The sequence below is a fragment of the Condylura cristata genome, unplaced genomic scaffold (assembly GCF_000260355.1).
Source record: "Condylura cristata isolate star-nosed mole 26May11 unplaced genomic scaffold, ConCri1.0 scaffold00024, whole genome shotgun sequence".
NCBI lineage: Eukaryota > Metazoa > Chordata > Mammalia > Eulipotyphla > Talpidae > Condylura > Condylura cristata.
Window position 1 is genome coordinate 31,875,629 of NW_004567125.1, and position 11,955 is coordinate 31,887,583.

At 38.1% G+C, this 11,955-nt stretch overlaps 1 protein-coding gene across 1 annotated transcript; it reads right to left on the reverse strand.

Moving 5' to 3' along the window:
• Positions 1-5,540: 5,540 nt before the first annotated feature.
• On the reverse strand, positions 5,541-6,488 carry LOC101622434 (olfactory receptor 1361-like). The gene has a single exon (XM_004688204.1). It carries the CDS (start codon positions 6,486-6,488, stop codon positions 5,541-5,543), a length of 948 nt encoding a protein of 315 aa, XP_004688261.1.
• Between the last annotated feature and the right edge of the window lie 5,467 nt (positions 6,489-11,955).

The following is an 11,955-nucleotide window of genomic DNA, read 5'->3' on the forward strand; positions in this document are numbered from 1 at the left end:
GGTATACAAACTGGCCCAACCCCTATGAAGAGCTGTGTAGATGATCCTCAAACTACTAAAAATGAAGCTTCCATATGATCCAGCAATTCTACTCCTAGGAACATACCCAACGGACACAAAATCTTTATTCAAAAGGACAATTGCACTCCTATGTTTTTTGTAGCAGCACTTATAACAGGTAAGCTATGGAAGCAACCCAGATGACTGGATCAAGAAATGTGGTATGTTTACACAATGGAATATTACCCAGCAATCAAAAAGGATAAACGCATGCCTTTAGCAGCAAAGTGGATGTAGCTGGAAGAGATTATGTTCAGCAAAATGAACCAGAAAAAAGGAGAAAAATATCAAATGGTCTCACGTATAGGAGGGATGTAGAGAAAACAAAAAAGAATCAGAAAAAAAACTATAATTAAGTAAAAATGAAAACATCAAGCAACTACATACCAGAGACATTCTGTAGGGGAGGAGGTGGGAATAGGACCAGGACAGTGGTGGGAAGAGTATAAGAGACTACAGTGATGGTGTACTGGTGAATTGGTGGTTGGAATTTCATGGGGAAACTATACATTGTACAAAAATAAAGGATGATATAATGGATATATTGATTAATGAATAAATCAATTAAAAAAGAAATAGTCAGTGCTGTTGCTTAAGTCCAATTACACTTCACTATTGACATGTGAGGGATTAAATCTACCATGTTGTTTTCTGCTTTATACTTCTGTTTTTTTTTTTTTTTAAGTGTTTTCTCTTTCTTGTCTTAAAATCCATTTTGATTTACCCAGGGCATTTTTTTTAAAAAGATTTATTTATTTATTCATACAGAACTGGGGTACAGGCCAGAGATGCAGAGGGTGAGAGTGGGGAGCAGAACAGGCAGATTGACGAAGTACTGCTGAGGGGAGCAGCGGGCGGGTCAGGAGAGGTCTGCCACGCCATGTGTTCACCTCCGGCGCAGGTGGGAATCGAACTCATGCAGAGGTGGCTTAAGCTTCTTAGTGCTGTGCTTTAACCCGCTGCACACCAGGGTGGGCCTACCCATGGCATTTTTAAGTGCATAACTTTATTACTTTAGATGACATTAGATAACTATGACTTACAGTCTAATGACACTGAACATTTATCAGTTTTGAATGAAATAGAGCAATCTTATACCCATTTGTTTCTTAACTTTGCTTTATATATTACTGTAGTAAATATTTCCCCTACATACATTTCCTATCAGTTAGGCCATGTTACTTATTTTTTTTGCATCAGCCATTAAGTATATTTTCTGTTGAAGAATTGTGGAGAAAATAAATGTATATTACATTTAATTACTCATATTTTTCTGACCAGATCCTTTTTCATTGATGTTCATAGGTCCCTTCAGATATCATTTCACAATTTTCAGAAAATTTCCTTTATATCTTATTTTTGAGAGTGTGTATACCAGTGGAAAATGTTCTTAGCTTTCAGGCACCTAAGAATGTCTCAACAACAACTTTTTCTCAATGGTTTTTTTCTGCATATAACACTCAAAGTTGAAAGCTCTTTTTTTCCCCCCAGAATCTGAAAAATGTTGTGTTAATTCATCTGATCTCAGGGTTTCTGGCAACAATGCCATGATAACTATAATTTGTTTTCCCCTCTAGAAAAGTGTCATCATTTTTTTTGTGGTTTATTCTATTAGGAAACCACTCATATTCACTTAGCACCATTATGACTCTTTCCAAATATGGGAAGATTTTAGTCATTATTTCCTTGTCTGTCTTTGAGTATCATTCTCATCCTCCTTCTCCTGAGACTCTGATGACACAAATGTTAGTTTACTTCATGATAGTCCCATGCCTTTTTAATTGGCAGGGTGAGGGGCACCCCAGTAATCCCAAGCCTACCTGCTCTAATTCTGCCATCCACCTCACAAAGAAAATATACTCGTAGCAAGAAAGAACTTCAATGGAAAAGGACCTAATACAATTAATATGTCACAAAGAGAAGAGTATGGAAAGAGAAAAGAGGATGGAAAGAAGAGCTAAAATAGTTTCCACATGAACCACCAAAGTTACCCATCCCACATGGGTAAATGTCCAGTCAAACAGGTTGGTCCAATATGGGCCATGGAGTCCTGAAAGTTACCACAAGTCTAAGGCACCTCTGGTGGAGATACATAGGAAAGGGACAAAAAGGGCTACTCCAGTCTGGAAGAGAGACAGAAGTCAAAGTACAGGTCAGCCTCCCAGTGGGACTTTCACACACATTTCTGACTCCATGTCCCCTAGGCCCATGGAACAAATCCAAGGCCAAGGGGTGAGTATAGCCTCTTTACATGTGTCTCTGCTCCATGTGCTTCCTTCAGGTTTTCATCGCCCTATCTTTTCCTTGGTCATTTATAGCTCCCCACACTTCCCATCTCCACCCTTCCTCAGGTTAGGGCAGGAAATCTGGAATCACCCTTTTCTCTGGGGATCACACTGTTACAGGGTTACTGTGTTTAGTATATAAATCTCTTTTAAATCTATTTCTCCTCTGCAGTTTACACTGGGCAATTTTTATTATTTTTCTTCCTGTTCATTTCTTTTTTTCATTATTTCCTTCCATTTTTTCTGTTGAATCCACTCTCCAAGTTCTTTATTTTCTCGTTATGTTTTATTTTGATTATTATATATTTTTATTTCTAACATTTCAATTTTGTTCTTTGTTTTATCTTCTATTCATTCACTGACTTTGTTCTCAGTTTCTTTCAAGAATACTTGATTACTGCCAAAGTATTTCAGTTATGGTTTCCTAATACCTCTATTAGATAAATATAGAATCTCAATTATCTTGTTTTTGGCATCTCTTGATTTCTCTTTCATTCAGTTAAGATCCCATTGTCTCTCATATTATAATTGATTTTCAACAAACCTGTACATTTTAAGCCACGTTTGAGACTCTGAATTTTCAGGTTTCAGTTTAGTTCAATTTCAGGTTAGCTGACATCTCTGGCACTGCTTTTTCTTTGCTGACGGCTAGAGTTGGTGCTGTTCCTTTACTGCAGGGGACATAGAAGTCTACGATCCCAATTCTACTTCTGAATTGAAGTTGGGTCAAGTTCTTATGCTGAAGGGTATCTCAGAGATTCCCTTCAATGCCCACTGAGCTGTGGTATGGGTGACCTTATTGCTGACATCCCACCAGACTCTCTGACCACATCACAATGGGGGAGAAGGTAAGTCATTGTTGCTGATGGGGGAATGGAAGTCAAGACTTCACCAACACACATTCTTTCTGGCTATGGGCTATTTAGTGATATTTTAACACTCTACTAGGTAGCAGAATCTAGATTTCTACCTGATCTTACAGACATGGATAGTGTGGAAACATTCCATTTCTACTTTTTTCTTACTTTTACTATTACGTTGCTTTTTTTTAAATCCCCTGTTGTTTAGCTGCAATCGAGTGACTGCTATGAATTGAATATTTGTGTCCTCCTCTTAATTCATAGGCTGAGCCATAACTCCCAATATGATAATGTTTGGAGGTGGAGTTTTTGGAAGGTAACCTGGTTGGAAACATGTGATGGGCTGCTGCCTCATCAAAGAGCCACTGGCAAACTTGCTCTGTCTGACGCTGTGAAGACACCACAGGAGGAAAGTATCTGCAACCAAAAAGGTCCTCTCCAGAACCAGGCCATAAAATAGCAAATTTTCCAATCTCCAAACATGCTAAGAACAAATACATATTAATATTTGAAAATACTAGAAATATTAGAATATTAGAAATAATCTACATTATTTCATGAAAATATGTGCTATTGTTTCTATTGTAAAAGTTTTAAATAACTGATAAAGAGATGTGGTATATGTACACAATAAAATACAACTCAGGTATAAAAAAAAGTGAAATCATGCCATTTGTGACAACACGATGGAACCGGAGGTGATTATACCAGATGAAATAAGTCAGAAAGAGAGACAAATGTTGGCTTATTAAATTCATATGTGTAATACAGAGACACAGACAGAAACAGACAACACCAAACCAAACAAGTCCTCTAGACCTCTGACTGTAGAGTTGAGGCTACTAGGTGGTGAGTCGGAGTTGGGGAGCACAGAAAAAGAGGGGGCCCAATGGATGTTGGTAGAGGATTATCAGTATTTTGGTGGTGAATATGGTGTGATTACAAACACCTGTAGCAATGGGAGATGTAACCCTAAAACATATACAGTGCTATATACCAGTACTACTCAATGAACATAATTTTTAAAATCTCAATAACTTCATTGGCTTCATCATAGTTAAGTTCCCTTATGATATACATTTAATTAAAATACTTATCATTTTTTCTCATTTAACATCATCTTCCTGACAGTCATGTATATACCACACTATTTTGCTTATCATTCTTAACATTTGTGTCACTAAATTTGTGGGTTTTGTTACTGAAGTACTAGAAAGTGACAAAAATAAAATGTTCATTTAAAATAATACATCAGTGGCCCTCCCTGGTGGCGCAGCGGGTTAAAGCACAGCACTAAGAAGTTTAAGCCACTTCCACATGAGTTCAATTCCCGTCTGTCCCGGGGGTGACCCACATGGCGTGGCAGACCTCTCCTGACCCGCCCGCTGATCCCCTCTGCAGTGTACTTCATCAATCTGCCTGTTCTGTTCCCCTCCCTGTCTTGGGTGAATCCTCTCACCCTCCGCATCTCTGGCCTGTACCCCAGTTCTATATGAATAAATAAATAAATCTTTAAAAAAGTAATAAAATAATACATCAATAGGTAACATCACAAAAATAAAAGTCATTTGCATTAACTTGATGAACTAGTGGTAAAACACAAATATTGCAAACTAGTTAGCTGGTTTGTGCTATGCTGCGGAAAGTAATTTGAAAAATCATCCCTTGTGATAAATTATGAAGTATATCTTATGTCACTGAACCTGTGTTTCTAGAAGTGATAGAAAAGAATAAGAAATTACTGGACTTGGCTGGTTTTTATTGCTTGCCTCAAGGACATACGAGAAAGTATTAAGGAAAGTGATAAGTCAGAAACATCGCATTATGAGAAAAGCCAAAAGCATCCATTTCCCACAAAAAGTATAAATAAGGCTTTTACCTTCTGCTTGACTTTTGCTTCATAAAATAATGCCAATGACAAAGATATTGTGGTTCAAGGAAACAAACACTGTAAATTAAATGGATAAAAATTAAATTAAACTATTCGATGAGCCTATAGATAGAAGAACCTTGAGTGTGAGTCCCAGCAAAAGTGGGGACTTACATCTGGATCTTTACACAAGTGAAACTTAAATTCTGGTCTCTGGTTTTCAGGGCACTTCCCATTACTATAACACGTTCCTATGACTTCAGTGTGAATATCACAATTTCAAGGATTTTCTGTGCTCTCTGCATACTCATCACTTATATGAGTTATTTAAATGTATTAGATAATCAATAAAGAGCTGTTGGAAGAATGACAGAAAAACCAGTGAACTGAATATACTAAGTAAACAATAGCCATATTAGGATGGTGCCAGGCTCTGTATTCGGATACAGACATCCCATGTTATGGTCATGAAGTAAAAGCTGGCTTCCTACTGATGAGGGCCCCCAAGGCACCCTTCATGTCATTGTTGCGAAAACTGTAGATGAAGGGGTTCAGCATGGGGGTGACCACGGTGTACATCACTGCAGCAGCTGTGTCCTTCTGGGCTGTGTGGGAGGATGTGGGGTTGAAAAATACCCCAATGAGTGTCCCATAGAACAGGGACACCACAGAGAGATGAGAGCCACAGGTGGAGAAAGCCTTCCACTTGCCTTTTGTGGACGGGATCCTAATCACGGCAGCGAAGATGCGCATGTAGGAGACCAGGATGCCCACAAAGGGGAAAAATACCGGCAGGGTCCCCACGGTGTTCACCATTGCATAATTGAAAAAGGTGTCAGAGCAGGCCAGCTTCAGCATAGTGCTGAGGTCACAGAAGAAGTTAGGAACTTGGTTGTGGGTGCAGAAGGAGAGGCGGGTCAGCGACAGTGTGTGGGTGAGGGCATTCCCCAAGGCTGCAGTCCAGGATGCTGTCACCAGGAGGATACAGACCAGTGGTGTCACAAACGAGGAATAATGCAGGGGGTGACAGATGGCAGCATAGCGGTCATAGGCCATGACACCCAGAAGGAAGCTGTCAATGCTGCCGAACCACACAAAAAAGAAAGTCTGTGTCAGGCACCCACCATAAGGGATTCCTTTGTGTCCTGTGACATGGTTGACCAGCATCTTGGGGATGGTGGTGGAGGTGAAGCAAATGTCCACGAAGGCCAGGTTGGCCAGGAAGAAGTACATGGGGGTGTGGAGATGGGCATCTGTGGTGATGGCCAGGATGATAAGCAGGTTGCCCAGGCCTGTGACCAGGTACATGATCAGGAAGAGTATGAATAGCAGCTGTTGTTGCTTGTCATCATCTGAAATACCCAGTAGGAGGAATTCAGACACCAGGGTAATGTTTCCCCCCTCCGTGGCCATCCTGGGTCAATGAGAAAGGAAGTAGAGTAGCTGTCCCTGTTCCTGACAAGCCAAGCCCCTGCCACACACCTGGATCTCATCCCACAGGTCAGTTCACATTTATCAATTCTTCTAACTCTCTCCAGAACAAGATTCCTCCATCCATTTCCAATATTATTTCTCACTAAACACAACATCATTACACTCAGTCCATCTGCAGGGTAACCTTTCAGATTGAGGAACATCTCTCTCTCACACACACTACCAACTCTACCCCCTTTATTTCTATGCCCAGGGCTTCATCTCCGCACAGAGCGCCTCTACGTGAACACACAGTACACAGACCTGCATGGGAGCTGACACCCTAGCACTCATCTCCACCTTCAGATAAACAGGGCTTTTTACCCAAATATCCCACCCTCATCACTTCTGGGGGAGGCAGTTGTGGGACATTTCTACAGTGTCACATGATCGATCTCTAAGGCATCACACCTTGGTTGCCCTCAGTGGAAATTGTTCTGCTACAACCTCAGTGATACAAATGTTCATAGAATCCCCTGGGATTATCACCTAAATTGACTATGTGCATCAAATACATGACCCAGCACTTCTTAAGGAGAGATTCAAAACAAGACTGAAGAACTCCAAAATTATTTCTCTCTTTTAAGGATGTCTTCTACATTCCAAATACCTTTCCAGATCTGTCCTCTATCTTCATACATGGCTTCTCACCATTCTTTGAAAATGTCACCTTACTTGCATGTTGAGGGCATCAGTGGCAGCATGTTGTTAGTGCAAATCTAGGATAAAGCCCATGTGGATCACTGCAATTATCCTGTTGATAAAATCTGGATGCTTGAAACATGCTGGGAAATATCTTTATAGAACATTCAAGAATATTTATGTGAATTAGCAATAGAAATTAAAATATAAGCTATGTAGTTCAAACCAATTGAAACTGTGCAGTTCAATTCAATTTTATTGAATTGTTGAATAACAATGGGTTTTGTGTATCATCAACCTGAGTCCTTTTGAAGTATTTTGCACTTAAGCCATCACCAACGTGCTTCTGTGCTACACAGTGCTCTGTGATGTGGGGGAAGGGTCTGCACAGGTTAATCTCTCATTTTAAACTTCTTTAAGTACATAATATTTTTATGTTGATTTTCTTGTTTGTGCACTGTATTTGGGAGGTGACTGCATTTGATGCTTTGATAATTATAAATTCAGTTGTTTAAAGTAAAACATTAAAGAACAATCAAAATGAAAAGGGGCAAAGGTTGAGAAAGTAACACTCTTACTAAATATTAAGAATGGTGCACTCTGAATTTGTGAGGGAATGAAGAGTAGTTCATACTTACAGTAAATTGTACAGCTGGAGAAGCTGAGACTTAAAGACCTTAGCATAGCTTGGAGCAGTTTTCGCTGTGTCAGACTTCCTGTATAGAAATTAGTTTTGAAGAACTTTTTCTAAATAAAAGTACAAGAGATTCTAGCATAGAAAGCATTTTGGTGTGTCTCAAAAAGTTAATAATAGAACTATTTTATGACAGCACTGTTCCTGCTTTTTTTATTTGAGAAACCAAAACAATAAGTCAATTATATGTGCTTTCATGTTCACACAGTTACTCATTATAAACAAGACAAGGAAACAACTTCTTAAGCATCTACTATTGAAATGACCAGAAAAAAAATTTGATACATCTCATGAGATAAAATACACACATATGTATATGTAGAGATATATGTGGAATAGAATATTCTGTTGTATGAAAAGTGAAATATTGTCATCTATAGCATGAATGTAATACTAATTATAAGCATTGTGACATTGTCCTAACTAAAACTCATAGTAAAGAATAATGTATTATCGTACTTATGTGTGGTGCCTAAGAATACAACAATACAATACAACAAAGATAAAAACAAGCTTGAAGAAACAGGTAGTAGACTGGTGGTAGCAGGAAATAATGAGGGTGATAAGTGATTGGAAGGGGTAAAAAATACACAGACATCTAGTTATTACATTTATAAGATCCGGGGCTATAATGTGCAACATGATTACTATAATTCATAATAATCTGTCATGTATTTAGAAGTTGTTAAGAATTATATCTTAAAAGTAATCATCAGAAGAGAAAATATTTTAGAATTTGCATGGTCTTGTGTGTTAACAACACTTATTGTGATGGTTTTTTTTATAGTTTAAACAATAGATCAACATATTGCATCATTATGTTATACCCCTAATCTAATACAATAATTAAAATGTCAATTCCAAGAATTAAAAAAAGGAAAGAAAAAGTGAAGTTTAGATAATAGGAGATATAAATGTTGATACAAGTGCTGTCAATAAGTTGAAAATATTACACTTTAACATTTTATTGAAAGATGATGTGAAAGGCTCAAATGAAGAGTTTCTGGAATGATGTCAGCATCAAGGCAGAGCAAGGAAATGCATCATTCTTCCTCATTAAACTACAACCTTTAGAACATTTAAATCAAGAACAGCTTCTCTACTCATCATGCTAGTACTCCAGAGACACACATATCTCTGTATATCTGAAGGTGGATGGGTTAGGAGTGATGGATCTGAGGGAACCAAAACAATGGAGATGCTGGAGCCACCAGATCTTGCTGCAGACCAGGCAGTGGGGTGTCAGGAAACAGAGACACTGTGGATGACACTCCAACCTGCTATGCAGGACCCTTTGTAAAAACTGAAACTAAAAACATAGCTCCATGTGTCTGTGTTTCCTGACACCCCATACATGGACCCCATCATTGGGGCCACACAGGGGTGGGACCAGATGAGGTTGTTTATGTCAATGGTGCACTGAACTACAACACCTACTTTCTCCCTTCCACCATAAGGCCATCTAGCATAAAGGAAATCAGCCCACCACACTGATATGCAGCCCTGAAGCATGAAGCAATCATAAAGGCTGCTGCACAGAGCAAGACCCAGCCAAGGTTTACATGGAGTCAGCAGTGTGACTCTGCCAGGGCAACCCCCACCTCCCTCCCTACCGAGGTAGTGATATAATGGCCTTTTGACACTCCAACCTCCTATGCGGGGCCCTTTGTAAAAACTGAAACTAAAACATAGCTCCACATACTAGAATAAAAGAAAGATACCCATTTACCAAAGTAAACCAAGTATACACACAGAGGAGCACTACTGAATTTTAGAGAGGGGTGATAACTCACCAGAAATGAAAGTTAAAGCCCAGAATGTTGATACCCAATGGACAGAAATGCCAAAACAGTTCTCATGACCAAATGCAGTCAACTACAAGAAAGCACAAGAAGGCACATTAATGGAGTCATGAAATAAAGCAAGGAGCAAAGAAGTATTTTGCCCAAAAATAATGAGTCTGAAAAAAAAAACATATTCTGGATATAATAAATTCCATAAATGAAACGGTGCTACTATGGAAATCATAGGGAATGGGTAGAGCTTATGAAGGAAAGTATTGGTGAGGTAGAAAATAGAGAGCTAGAAATCACTCAAGAGGATGAGGATAGAAAAATAGTAATTAAGTAAAAATGAAAGAACTTTACAAAAACTGTAAAACTCTGTGGGAAAGGAAACAAGAATAATGTGTTTCCCAGCATATGAAATGGTATAGAAGGGGACAGAGATCTTATTTAAAGAAATAATAACTAAGAACTTCCCAAATATGGGGAAAGAAGTAAACATATAAGTCCATGAAGCCAACACAATACCAAATTATCTGAGTCAACGAGCCCTAACATGAAGACAAATACTAGTAAAATTGTCAAAAGTCACTGATAAAGAAAAATGTTAAGGGTTGCTAGGGAAAACAAAAGTCACCTCTATCACACTGTCACCTCTATCACACTATCACCACATTTCTTAGCAAACTCTACAGGTTAGGAGAGAGTGGGATAACATATTAAAACACTAAAAGATAAAAATCACCAACTGGGAATATTCTACTCCATGAAACTAATAGTCATCTATGATGGAGAAATTAAGTATTCACCCAACAAAGCCAGTGGAGTTCATCCCCATAAGCCCTATCTTATAAGAAATGTTAAAATGAGTTCTACATTAATAAAAAGTGCACAAAGTTAAATAAACAGAACAAGAATATTGTAACTATATCCCACAGTAACATATATAGTGATTAATCCAGCAGAAAAATTAAAGGAAAAGAAAACAACTATAGTTATTTTGACAGTGAAATCCCACCATTATCACTTATTAGGCAAATGCAAACCGACACAGTAATGAGAAGTCATATCAGTAGAGGACCAAAAGACAAGAAACATCCAGCCTTGGAGAGGTTGTGGAGAAAAGAGAACATACATAAAATACTAGTGGGAATGTAAATGAGCACAGCTAGCTTTGACAACAATATGGAGCCTTCCAAAAATTAGTAATACAAATCAGCACAAGTACCAAATGATCCCTCTGAAAACATGAACTCAAGGTAACATATGTATCCCCACATACACTGAAGCATGATTCATATAGGTTTCATATAGTCTAGTTATGGAAGAAATCTAAAACCCAAGGGCAGAGGGGTAGATGAGAAGTTGTGAAGTATCATAAATTAGAGTACTACTCAGTTGTAAAATGAAAACTTAACATTTGCAACAAATTGGATGGACTTTGGTATAATGTTCAGAAAAGGAAATTAATATGGATAGAGCCAAACAAATGTGACTTCATTCATATGCAGTCATTGCAACAAATGAACAATATAAATCAAAGCAAACTTTTAGGCTATAAGAACAAATAATAGGATGTGATATATTTACACAATGGAATATTACTCGGCAGTCAAAAAGGATAAACCCATGCCCTTTGAAAAAACATGGATGGAAAGATAAATATTGAGTGGTCTTGCTTATAGGAATGTATAGGAACCAAATAAGTAATCATACAAAAAAAGTAACTATAATAAAGTAAAAATATCATAAGGCAACTATAGACCAGGGACAGTCTGTATTGGAGTAGGAGGAAGAAGAATCATGGAAGAAGTGGGAAGAACACAGGGACTATGGACAGGTGAGTTGGTGGGAGAATTAACTGGAAATCATACATTGTACAAAAATAAAGGATGGTGTAATGAATATATTAAAAAATAAAAATTTAAAAAGAACAAATTTTTATCATAGGAAAAAGGAGTGTGGGGAAAGGTAACTGGATAAAAGTGGTCAATTTTATGGTTGTATATAGAAACTAGACTTTTGGTGATGAATCTAATGTAGTGTATTCATGCATTGGCTTATAACTGTATGACTGAAGCATATGACGCTATACACTAAAGTCGTTTCAACTTTAAAAAGAGAAAATTGAAGTATGGTTAAAGAAAAATGAAAAAATATCATTAATCAGTATCATAGTAAAAAGGATTTGGACAGGCCCTCCCTGGTGGCGCAGCGGGTTGGAGCACAGCACTGAGAATCTAAAGCCGCTTCCGCATGAGTTCGATTCCCGCCTGCCCCGGAGGTG

Coding starts and splice junctions, on each gene's coding strand:
- LOC101622434 (XM_004688204.1), bottom strand. CDS start 6,488: ATGGCCACGGAGGGGGGAAACATTACCCTGGTGTCTGAATTCCTCCTA.